This window comes from Epinephelus lanceolatus, chromosome 11, assembly GCF_041903045.1.
Source record: "Epinephelus lanceolatus isolate andai-2023 chromosome 11, ASM4190304v1, whole genome shotgun sequence".
Classification (NCBI taxonomy): Eukaryota; Metazoa; Chordata; class Actinopteri; order Perciformes; family Serranidae; genus Epinephelus; species Epinephelus lanceolatus.
In genome coordinates, this window is record NC_135744.1 from 13,542,904 (window position 1) to 13,555,943 (window position 13,040).

At 42.5% G+C, this 13,040-nt stretch overlaps 1 protein-coding gene across 1 annotated transcript in view; it reads right to left on the minus strand.

The window, feature by feature from the left end:
• The window catches only part of zbtb16a (zinc finger and BTB domain containing 16a), a 215,077-nt gene that overhangs the window by 134,077 nt on the left and 67,960 nt on the right, over positions 1–13,040 (minus strand). Inside the window, exon 3 of the mRNA XM_033609561.2 lies at positions 5,329–5,426. Coding sequence (XP_033465452.1) covers positions 5,329–5,426 — 98 coding nt within the window. The remainder of the gene's footprint in view (positions 1–5,328; positions 5,427–13,040) is intronic.

Consider the following 13,040-nt stretch of genomic DNA (forward strand, 5'->3'; position numbering starts at 1 on the left):
GGCAGAAGAGAGCAGCAGCGTCAGACGGCCAAACTTCTCCCAGGAGGAAACTGATGTTTTGGTCCGGGAGGTCCAAGCTCGCAGTGTCCGAATATACGCAACTGCGAGCAGACCTCCACGGGCTGATGATGCAAAGGTAGCCTTGAAGGAGGTCACCACAATTGTAAATCAATGTTGCGTTTCTCTCGTGCGCACACGCACTCTCTTTCTCTCTCGCAGTCTCACTGTGTTTCTTTTCTTTTGACTTTTCTAAGATGACAGATGCTGAATATATACTCCCTATCTGATGCTGTGGCTGTTTGTGGTTGGCTGAGAGGGATGTGAACTCATTAGTTTGCAGCTGTGTTAATCAAATCAGGTTGGGTTTCCATTACGCGTGCCAAACGGTGCCAATCCCCTTTGATCTGACATCAGATGTGACGGGACAGTCGATATAGAGATACATTTATGTGCTGATTGCAGATAGTTGCATTGAATAGTGTTTTTTTGGGTATTTATTGCATTGTTAATGTGCCTGATATTCTGGAAACCTGCCTGTGAGGTTTTGGTGACGTGTGCGCACTGTCCGCCGGTCAGCCAAACTTCGGCTTACACCGGCTGCGCTCCACCTGCGCTGACAGTAGACCTGGTTTCAGCTGGTGAGCTTTTAGCGCACCTTCGGCGAAGCCTTTTGGCACGAAACTGTCACTGTGCCAAGCTGGATCTGTCGACACCTCCCCCTGGTGCGCCGCCACACCCATCTCAGCGCACCTCGGTCTGCCAAACTACCAAACTGAGCGCGCCTCGGGTTGCGCTGCTCGAAACTAGCTCTGCGCGGGGTTCACCACCCTGTGCCACCCTGCGCTGCGCTGGAAACTAGAGCCCCAGGTGTCTAAATGAGGTGATCAAAACACTGGACTTTTGGTATATCATATATAAATTGCAATAAGACAACAACATAAATCAAATCAATATATATACTTCTAAACATTTTTAGGTTACCGATGTTCATGTACAAAATATAAGAATATGGCAGAGGTTGTTAAATGGTCTTCTCCGTCAGTCTGCTGACTTGTGCATTGGTTGGTTTTTGTATATAAATCTCTGCTTGGCTTGGTTTCTTCTTATCTGTACACATACATGTGTAAAAACCAAAACCAATATGGCCTGTGCTCCCACAGTATTTCACTGATGCTGGTCCCCAAGGTTCGAACGCTGCCCCTTGTTCCTGGAATAATTTACAGAAGGAGCTGAAACTGTCTGAGCTGATTGCTGCGGAGGAATTTAAGTCAATTATAAAGGAGGGAGAAAATGGCTCTCTTGGTCAATGTGATTGTTCCTCAAATTCTCACTGAAATCGTTTTAGAAAATTGTTCATGTTTAATCCTTAAACTTTACTTTTCGTGTTGCTTTTTAACTGGATGTTGTGCTTGCTCACTTGTGGTGTGTCACAGTTGTACTTGGCTGCTTGTGTTTATTGTTGTAACAATGTTTATGCAGCCATGTACAAGTCTTTTACCTGGTTGAATAAAGGATATATATTATAGGGATGCACAATATTTTAGTCTCAAGTCTCTAATCGTAATGGCCCTAATTATGGTAAAGTTATGGAGGTAAAGTTTGGAGAAAAAAACATGGTTGGGTGTCTTTAGGTTTGGGCAAGTTAAGTTACTTTGGTTAGGTTTCGGAAAAGAAACATGGTGATGAAGTACTTTAAAATGACTCAAAGTTCACACGGGTCTGAATGCCGGTCTCCTGGGGAAAGTCCTGGGTTTTGTGACCCATCCACCACTCAACCTGCCTCCTTATACCACTGCTTCCTGCTTTATTTTTTACTCCCGTCATCGCATTGGATATGTGATCACAACCTTCCAAACTACATGGTTTATGCGCAGATTGCTGGCTCATCATAATGTATGATTTTGGTGCATTACATTTTGTAGGAAAACATACGCACAGTGGATGAGAACAGCCTGATTAATACTATGGACAAAACTTACAGTAACTACAACATGATTGCTTATATTCAATAGAAAGTGTCAGTGATGAATAATAAGTAACAGCATTCACTATTCAGTAAAACAGCTAATACAATGACAAATCCCAGATTTGGTACAACACCAAGAAGAAGTTGAGGTTTGCCGTTGGTTAACTCCAATCCATGTTAGCAGCTGGAGTATGGCTCTTTAAGGATAATCTCCACTGGAGCATGCTGAGAGCTGCACACACACACACATACACACACTTCAGGAACAGGCAACATGCATCTGAGCGCAAGATTACCTCGACTCACCCTCAGCTTCAACTTTGTCCTAACTCCTGACTTGAGGAAACTTTGACTCTGTGCTTACTTTTGCAGCAGAACTACACAAGATGATGTTACACAAAATAGGAGCCAGCCCCAGGACTGAGGCTTTAAGGCTGGAAGCTATGTCCAAGGGAGCTCAGGTGGGGCATGCACTGCAAGAGTCATTCTGCACAACACTTTTTATCAATACGTTTCGGTGACAGAGCTCCCGTCTTTTTGCTTTGACAAGTGAGCGAGAAGGGGGAGCACGCGTTGGCAACAGGGACTGTGGAAATGGGGTGTAATTCTAAAATAAACAGTGAATATTTCCTCAGAGCAACTTTTGTTTTTGACACGCTGGGTTGTGTGCTGAGCCAATTCACTGGCACAGCGTGAATTTGTCATTCATCTTTGTCACAACATAGCAGGAGTGTCAGCATCCATCTCAGTCATTGTTTAAGTTTTGGTGAGACATGAACAAACAAATGATCCTGGCAATTATCGTTCTCTGCCTACTGACAGTAGCTGTCTGGGGGAGTGTTTGGGGGGGGGGGTTGCATCCCCTCCACTGACAACAACAGCAACAATAATGCCAAGCAGACAATTCAGACCACTTATTGTGTCCCACTGGAAAACATACAGGGGACTGAACAGAGGGCTTGATTTCTGCGCCAACGTCAACACATGGATTTGGGGTTTTGAGTCTGTGTGTGTGCAGACGGGGTTCCCTCAGAGGTCCCATGGCTTTTACAGTGTCTCAATAAACCATCTGCACTTAGGGCCTTAGGAATGAGGAGCTCTTTGGTGCCTATAAAAGACGGTCCATGCCATTAAAACAGTGCTGTGCTAAGTAGGCTCAGAGTACAGGGACTGTTGGCGCGCGCGCGCGTGTGTGTGTGTGTGTGTGTGTGTTTGGGGGGTGTAATAGTGTCAAACTGGACCAATCAATGTGTCCTGTGTTCTGACTCATACTGCCTTTCAGACCTCTAATGTCACAAAGGTGTGGGGTGACAGGATGACGATGTGCAGGCACCTCTTTGGTTAAGTTTCCCAGAGCCGTTCGGCTTTACCGGGCTGAAGAGTTTTTTAATCCATAAATCACTGAAATTGGGTTATGCTCCACATTCACATATTGAAAACTAGTGTATTTATAGTGAGATGAAATGTGCGTAAGGCTCAGGCTGCTCTCAGGCTGCAGAAACTTCAAAGTTGACATCAATGGTAGGCGCATATATCATGCTCAAATCTGTTTTCAATACTGATGTGTTATAGAATGAATTCACAGTGAATCAATCACTCTGAATGTGTGAATGCTTGTAAACTGAATTTGTGAACTGCAACAGTGAAAGCTAAAGTCAGGCCTTGCTTTAGGGTGCAAGAGTATAAATCTGCAAGAAAATAGATTCACTCTCTTAAAGCCACATCTTTTTTATGTTAAACACATGTATTCAGAATCACATATACTTAAAGGTATACTATGCAGGAATTGTACATAACAAAGGTGAAAGCAAACCCCAGCTCTGTCCGCTTAGCGCTTTATTTCGCTATCGTGTTTTTTTGACACTGTGTCCGTAATTTTTTTGTAGCTTCCTCTTAGATTAAGTGCTGCTTACGGTCTGGCACCTGGTTGCTACCTTTTCATAAAGTCCTGACCTTACCTGCCCGCTGTGTAGGTTCACACTCAGGAGCCTCCTGAACACAGCAAAATGAGGAAAATAAGAACTGGAGACCATCTTGTGGTGGGATCAATCCAGCAGTGAAACAGCGATCTGCAGCTTATTGGCAGAACTTAAATATAATATAATAAGTATGTTTTCTTTTGCGTTTAATCGCCTGAAAATAAGAATCACCTTGTTTTTGTTCCGTTAGAGTGAGCCATTTATATCTACATAGGAAGTGGGCCCTCTTCCACTGAGTCCGCCATGTTGCACCACTATGTCTCTACAGTAGCCCAGAACGGACAAAGCTTTTCGTGTATTAGTTAGCAGCCTAATGCTAGCATTGGAAGGTCACTGATTTTTAATGTAAAACTGCCTCATTCATAACCTCTGGGGATAATTTGGCTCCCAGTGAAAACCTCCTGAATGTCTGGATCTTAAATTATCAGGGTGATCAGACATTTGCAAGTGCTGGGCTAGCGGATGGTCTGTGACATGCCAAACAGCAATGGAAAAAACACTAATTTGTAACATGAAATTTCTTTATTCAGTTTTTTGTTTACCGGTTTTAATCACCTGGTCCCTTTAATTTTATAGAACGAGAGACCTCTGCGGTTAATTCGACTCCCGGTTAAAAAACACTCCTGAACAATGAACACTGAAGGAATTTTAAGCGGGAGTTCACGCTTGGCACATGGGAGAAGTTTCAGTTGGCTGTAATCTGCAATGCTCACTGCTAGATGCCGCTAAATCCTACATACTGCTCTTTTAGATGGAGTGGACAATAGCCCCTTTCCTACTTCCTAGCCTGCTACTGCCTGCACCCTTGCTCGGACCACACCCATCTTCAAACTCCGCCTTCGTTTTGATCTTAACTACGCACCTTACTGCACCTTGCACGGTTGCGACCCTATCACGCTGACAAAATCTGTGCAAAGACAGACATAAGAACACTTGGCAAAATATTCAAAATGGTTTCTGCGGTAGTTCCTGCTACAGTGAGGTGCCACCAGGACCAGATTTTGCCATGATGACAAACACACAGACTCACAAAGTGAATCAATACAGGCAGAGGACAGAGTTTCTGCAGATAAATACACCACCTCACACTTCTAGTGGGTAATAAGGGGTGATTGAGAGGGAATGCTTTTGTAGGAGTCTAAACATAATTTGTTTATTTATGGGAAAATCCTGCATAGTATACCTTTAACATTACTACATTTTAGTCAGTAGTGAAACTGTAACTGTATAGATAGCAGTAATAAACACTCTATGGTTTAAGAAGTCCTATCCGTCACTCCCTACAATCAGCAGCAAACCCAGCAATAAAAACAGAAGGTACTGCTCACTCAACAGTGATTATAGTGTGATGTTGTGGTTTTTGGGTTGGTTTTATTTCTTTACCTGAATGAGACAGCAAATGCATCCGTAGACGGAGACTGTCCAGGAAGCTCTTTCCACACAGCTCACAGCCGTAGGTCTTCATTCCACTGTGCATCTTCCTGTTGACATAAAGCAAAACAAACATTTTAGTGTCTGGACTCAAAGCTTAATGTGCTTGATGTTTGTGTCCCTAACAAAATGTTTCTTTTTTTTTTTACAGCTCTTTCAGCTCTGACTTTCAGCAGAGAAAAGATTTGGCCTTTTGCAATTTGAGAAAATGTCACACTCCATCAGTCATAACATCAGCACATAACAATAGCCATCAGCTTAACAAGCCGTCCAACTACAACACATTTTTTTTCTTTCTGCAGGGAGCACCAGACCATGACTTGGTGCTGTAAATCACAAGATGCTATTCAAGCAAAGGTATTATCAGCTACCTACATCTCAAGTGCTGCAGATGGATAAGGAGCTATAAAGTGAAATAGAATGATTTATTCAGGCAAGCACACAAGACAGCTACTTAGTGTTATGAACCATTTATGGGCCACTTTTTGACTGCTGCTCTCCAATCTATAAGGTGATGTGTGGCTTAAAGCAAAATCTGATCCGCAATGAATTGTCTTTTTACCAAATAGACAGTCATTAGGCTGTAACATAGTTTAAGCGCGCAAGGTCAGACAAGACTAAGGTTCAATATTTGATTATGTGGTAAAGGCCTCGAAGGTTAGGTAACTAAATAACATCTGACAACAGAAAGTCTAGCCCCACGACTCTCTCTGTTACGAAATCCTCAAAGACCCCACGGCTCAGTACAAAGCATATTATTCTTGAGAGATATCTGAAAGTGCTCTAAAGCAATTAAGGTGACACGAATTGCCAAACAACTGCCACAGTGCCTTAAGCCTCCCGAGAACTTCAAATACCTCGCCTTGAGTGAGGTTCACAAAGGCACACACCCACGATTGTAATGATTGTTTGTCAAGTTGGTGCTGTTTCAGATTTGGCACACTTGATCTTCCAAATCTGTTGCTCTTTCTCACAGCGAGGCTCCGAAAACAAGAGTTTCCGTTTTGATAGTAATGCTGCGGTCAGGTTGAATCAAGATGGGGATAAACACCACCCTTTAAGCTAATGAGGCGGCTTGGGTTTGATATGCACGTCTCAAGATTTGAACACATCAATGCAAAGCTGAAAAAAACACAGGCGCAGGAAAAGTGCAGGATTCTACACTCAGGTGAATGTGTGCTTCTGGCAGGCAAAAACAAGACAACGTCAAACAGAAGGATTTCATAGTCTCCGTCGACGAGTCAGGTGGCGCAGAGTGATCAGCCAAGTGCATTCTTGGGGAAACAATGCCCTTGATAAGAGATCTGCTCAACTTGGGCGAGATGACAGCCATCCATCTTAGCGTCTCTCAACAAAGCCGCAGAGGAGGAGGTGGTGCCACTCTCCCAAAACATGACTGATTGATGTCAGATGTCGAATGCAAATTGATTTACAGCTCTCTTTTGTGCCTTGAGAGGGGTAGGGAGAGACGGAGCGGGGAAGAGACCGAGACACACACACAGAGATTATAGCGGGTCTTGTGGCAATGGCTACAGGAGTTATTAAGCAATGAAGTCTGGTACGGCTTCAGTGGCTATTAATTGCTGCAAAACATCCTTGAAACCTGACAGGAAGAGAGGTAAAAAAAAACCTGAGATGCGAAGAGAAAAAACACAGCAGGGTTGAAAAAGTCATGATAGCCGTTGTAGTGGTTCGAATTTGTGGAGAGACCCTGGAAACTAAAGGCAGAATGACAGCCCCTTGGCAAGCAGTGAGTGATTAAAAGGCCCTATAAATGCCAAATGCCCCCAGAAGGGAAAGAAGGACACTTGAAAAGCCAAAAAGGGAGAGGAAGTGACACAGAGAGACGAAATGACACAAGTGAGAGAGGAAAGGATACTGTTACACTGTTAGATTTCAATCTGTGACCGTACATTCAGTCCAGGAGTATTATCATGGTGTAATGTACTTGAATAAAAGATTTCCATTTCCTGTTTTGTCCCAGAATGCTCTTCCACAGCCAGACAAGGAATCTGGATGTGTTGCATTCAATCAAAAGCAGACAGAACAATACAGCATCAAAGTGTGATCAGACTGCTGTTGGTTAAACACATAGTTGGACAAATCAATAGCAGTTGCCTTACAGCTGCACTGCATTGTGGTCTATTAAGGCAACTGCCGATGGACAAACTGCCGTCTCTCCCACGCCTGGTGCAATGTCATTTTTGACAAGTCATCCACACGAATGAAAGAAACAAACAAAATGGACAAAGGAATGGAGCCAGATTTTTTTCCTTTAAGGATCACAGGTGATGTACTCACACACTTTCATCCTGATAAGGAGAAAACACACGCAAGCGGTGAACCACAACACAACACACACAGAGCACAAAGCCTTTCAAAGGCCTTTTGTGTCCCTCCTCAATCTGACCATTGTGCCCCCCAGACAGAGCACTGATAAGGTATGGGTGGACTTATTAAGGCCACTAGAAGTGGAAGCAATGCCATGTATTTTCACCGTGTTGATGAGCATAGTGCAGTGTGTATGTCTACAGCTGAGAGTGTGTTAAATTTAACTGCAATAGCTAGCACTACCTACTGAAACAGCACATTACTTGATGTTCAACAGAATGGTACCAGCACCTGTTCCAGCAATTCAGTCTATTAAAGGAAAGGTTTAGGACTAAGCCCGTCCTGTTGAAACACTAATGACGCACTTCCTTTTGGCCTTTAAAGGTCTGATTGTGTAGGATTTAGGGGAATATTTTAGCAGAAACAGAATATCATATTCAGAAACTGTTTTCATTAGTGTGCAATCACCTGAAACCAGTAATCATTGTGTTTTCGCTAAATTGAAATGAGCCGTTTATACATCCATATTGAGTGGGTTTGCTCCATTTAGTCAGCCATGTCGCTTCTACAGTAACCCAGAATGGACAAACCAAACTCTGGCTCTAGATAAGGCCATTCGCATTTCCTTCCTGATACTGATTCCAATACTTGAACAAGCCGATACTGAGTACCAACACCATTAAAACAAAAAAAGAACATCATTACGAATCCTCTATAGATGTGAAATGTTTACCGTTATCGTTATATTGCATGGCTCATATTAAACCCTAAACTGGAGGGACTTTCCAGTTTAAAATATTGCCTAAGAGCTGACATTTTGCTCCCAGCTATCGGAATCAATACTTCTTTGCTACTCAAAAACAGTAGCTGCCACTGGCTGCACGGCACAACAACTTGCGTAGGCTGCTGTTTCAGAGCAGGGAATAAGAACTGATCTCCAGGAAAACTGTGGTTTTATCTGGGAGTGAAACTACTTGAACGTTTATTAATTAATTATACAGTATTGGGCCAGTGTGCAGACTTGCTTGCAGATACCTAATACAGCATTTTTGGCAGTATCTGAGGCATTTCCGATACTAGTATCACTATCGGAACAACTAAACTACACACTTGGCTCATAGGAAAAGTTTCAGTTGGTTGCAGTCTGCAACCTCGATGCTAGATGGCACTAAATCCTACACAGTAGACCTTGAACTGTGTTTCGTCAATATCGTATGAAGCTTCTTTTCTCAGGTATGTGCAGGTTTCAAGTGAAATTTCTTTATGGAAAATAATGAAATAATATGGAAATAACATTTTTGCAGTAGCATAAAGTGGTTTGAAAGAGGGCAAAACCCAGAAAGCCAAAACGGCTTGGCCCAGCAATGGCTTGTATCCGGCATTCTTGGTTTCCAGATTCATTCTGGTCTCGTGATGAATAATCGACCAAAGTCAAATTAAGTGCAATGCTCCAATGGACCAATCTGAAGTCCTGCACCCCTTAGTTATTGCTGCTAAATCAGACAAACTTGACAAAAAGAAACATGGCGATGCCAGTTCTGTTTAGCCAGGGTGCTGCAGTGTTCGATAGTTTCTCAACATTTGGTAATATAGCTTCTGAATGTGGCTCCTATAAGGTTAAACCAAAAATCTGTTCAAAAAATCTACTGACTTCGAGACAAGTGAACAAGGAGTGCAAAAATGCCAACTTTTTTTTCTGGGTTCTAGGTCTCATTCCCGGGGCACTCTGTTCTGGCTGGTGACAATGGCTAAAAGCAAGTGCAGATAATAGAGATGATTTTCAGCCCAAATCAGCCAACAAGGGCCTGCATTTGAGTCCGTCATCTGGTCTAATGACAGAGAGCGAGTGACCCCGACGTTTATGAATCCAAGCTATTTGTAGACTGAGAAAGGTGTGCACACACAGCTACAAAATATATTAGAATAATATGCATCATTAGGCAGCAGTCAGCATTTGAGGTGTATTCTGTACACTTTGAAATGCTTTGTGTGCTTAAGCAGAGCTAATAATACACTGTAATTCAGCTTCGACAAGATTTAATGATATGTAAAAGGATACTAAAATATATTGTCCCAGCTCAGTGATTTAGCTTGGATAGACCTCTACACACACACACACACACTCTCTCTCTCTCTCAAATCCCATCGTAACTGTCTGCTTTCATGTTGTGCTTCTGAAATAGATGATGAGAGGTGTGCGTGTATGTGTGTGTGTGGTGGGTGGGAGCTCAGGGAGGGAGGGAGGGTGATTTGAAACAGACTGACTGCAGCCATTAAGGAAGTTCACATAAAACTCTCTCAGGCCATTTACTCAGTTAATAATCGACTTTGTCCAACAGTCACTTTTGACAACGGCAATAAATTTTAAATTTATGTCAACAAAACATATGCTGATCACCTCGTGTGGTGTGCTTCCTCGTAAAAGATCCAGCCCAACCAAGGGCTGTCTGAACGCGAGTGTGTGTGTTTGAAATGTGAGCCGATTACAGGCCTGGGTTATTGAGCCGTAACAGCTTGCCTCGTGTAATTCAGAACTTTTTTTCCCATTTTGCCGCTGGACTTGGCTGGCCATATATCATAACTAGCACTGCATTCGGAGAAATAAAGACCCAAGCTTCCCACCTGCTCTGCTACTTGTAATCTAACACCGTTAAAAAAGTCAAAATAAGGTGATCTATTGACACTGAAACAAATAAAATAACTCAAAGACCTCCACGGTTCCTCGATGGCTTTGAGTCATCCACATTTCATATTATTGGGCTTTAACAGAGACTGCTGATCTGCTGCCAAACTATCCTCTTCAGCTCACATCACCATTTTATATCACCAAACTATTTGACAGAGAGGAAAAGCCAAGCACAGCCGAGCTTGATGACTTGCACTTATCTCTCATTGCTTGCCTAAAATCTATTTCTCCCTCAGCAGCCTTGAGTGTTGTTCTCTGTCCTCATCTATCCTTTCATCTTTTATTTTTCCATTTTTTTTCCTCCATCCTCCGTTTGTGAAGGGAGCTATAAAACAACCTGAAACAATGTTCGTAAATAAAAGCTTTGGAGAGAGAGGAATAGGGAGGTTAAGATGGAAAGAAGAAACGCTAAAAGATAAAGGGAGGCAATTGATAAGAGGTGGTAAAGTGAAGAAGGGCTGCATGGTGTGGGGTGTGCGAGACTGTTTGTTCATTAGTTCTGTCGGTCGGAAGAAAAAGAACTGATAATTGGGGGAAGGAGGGCTGCTGATTGCTGAATAGAGCTCGGACTTAAGTAGCGGAGGCATGGTGAGCATCTGAGACGTTTGGTGACGATGAAAAGAGTTGTCACTTGGAATCCTGTTTATATTTCACTTTAGCTATTAGCTTAGCATAAAAGACAAAACACATTTGAACCTTTTTTTTTTTTTTGTAAACTGTTTCTCTCCAAAATGGATCCTGTGTCTTTTCCCAGGAGACAAAACAGAGCAAAAAGGAGAGTGAATATTGGCCGAACATTCATCAGATGCACAGTGGTGCAGTGATAAGCATTTTCGCCCCACACCAAGAGGGCTCCAGGTTGGAATTTGGGGTGGGGTGTCAGCCCAGTGTCAGCTGGCAAATGTGACAGAATAAACGGTGAACAATATGCACCAAAGATAACAACATAAACTGCTCAGTTTTCAAAGGAAACGCTAAAATAGCGCAGCAGCATTTTCCAACACGACTCACCCCCGACAATGCAAAACGGCACTGTGAGGGGCAGACAGAGGGAGCTACGGAAACCCAGGAGGTACAGAAGAGGTGATTGATTAATGATTAATTAAGGGACTAAATTCAACCACTTTGCCCCTTGCGGCTTACTCTGAGTATGCGCTGTTTAACAAAAGTGGAGTCGGACACGCCCTAAATGCACTTTAGACCACGAGCTATGGATCGATCAAATAGGGCTCTGTGAGTTTTCAGTTCTTCTATTAATACAACTTTAAAATCTAACAAACACAATCAATGGCTTTCCACTGATGGTCAACATTACGCAGGGTACCTTTAACTCCATGCGCTGGTGTGGTTCAGAGATGGAACAACTTTCATTTAAGCTGATGAGCTGCAATTATTTTTAAATGCCAAAGAGTGGCTGAGAAAATTTCAAAGGGCTTTTCAAAACATATCAAAAATATGGGTGAGCTGAAAACATGTCCATGAGGTTATAATTAGTTAAAAGAGATAAAATACTACATTCATGGTGAACTTTGATCTTTTTATATGAATTCTTCGAAACAAAAAATATGAGTCACAAAGAAAAATGGCCACAGAACAGGCAACAAGAGGTCAAATTGGATCTCCTAACATTTGGTTTTGTCCCATGCTGTCGATTCAAATTTCACCTATTAGGTAGCAGGCTTGTTGGCACAGATGTCTCAGGTTAAATTTTCCATTGAGGTTTTAGACCATGCACCAAAGTGCTATTAATGAATCACGTCTTTGTCATTCTGCTCGGTCATCTTTCAACGATATAATCAGTGACTGAAGTAGAAATATTGCTAGCTGTGAGACATTGTGCAGATGAATTTACCAGATCAAAAGCAGGAAAAAATATATAATTTTACAGGTTTGGGAGACTTCCTTCAAGTGTACTGGTGCATTATAAGCCATGTTAAGTGTGTGTTTGCTGCAAGCTATTATTAAACTATGGTAATGTGCTATTACTGCTGATTTTATTTATATATTTCAACCGATTGTAATTGTCATTCACCCAAATGCTCAGCTAACTAGGCTATGTTAATGCAGCTGTCAACACTGTGGCTCTTGATGAGCACCAGGTGCAAACACACTACACTAAATTTATACAGTAGAGCTGATTATTTACAAACTGTACTACTTATATATTATCTGTAATTAATAATGTATGTGAGTCCAATAAATATTCAACATACAGATGGAGCAACAACCGCCTAGCATAAACACAAAGACAGGAGCTGGCAACAATCACCCAGCATAATTGCAAGGCAGAAACAGAGCATGTAACGTGACGTTAATAGCAAACACAGGTCAATAAGCGTTGCACTGCAAACACAGGTCAATAAAAAGACAAGTTTAAAAAATTATCCATGGTATAAGTGGGATAATGCACTCTGGAAGTAAAAGTGGTACCAATGGGACATCCATTTGGGGATAAAAGCACAGGATGGAAAAGGACCATTGCTGCACACACAACTCCCTGTCATGGCGAACAAAGGCAAAATGATCCACGAGGCGATTCAGTGACACTTTGGTGGCTGATCCTAATGTGGCCGTAAGTGGTGCAGTGTGCCGCCGCCACCTCTTACTTTGGTTTTTCTGACAGAGAGCGACGGAGGAGGAGGAGTGA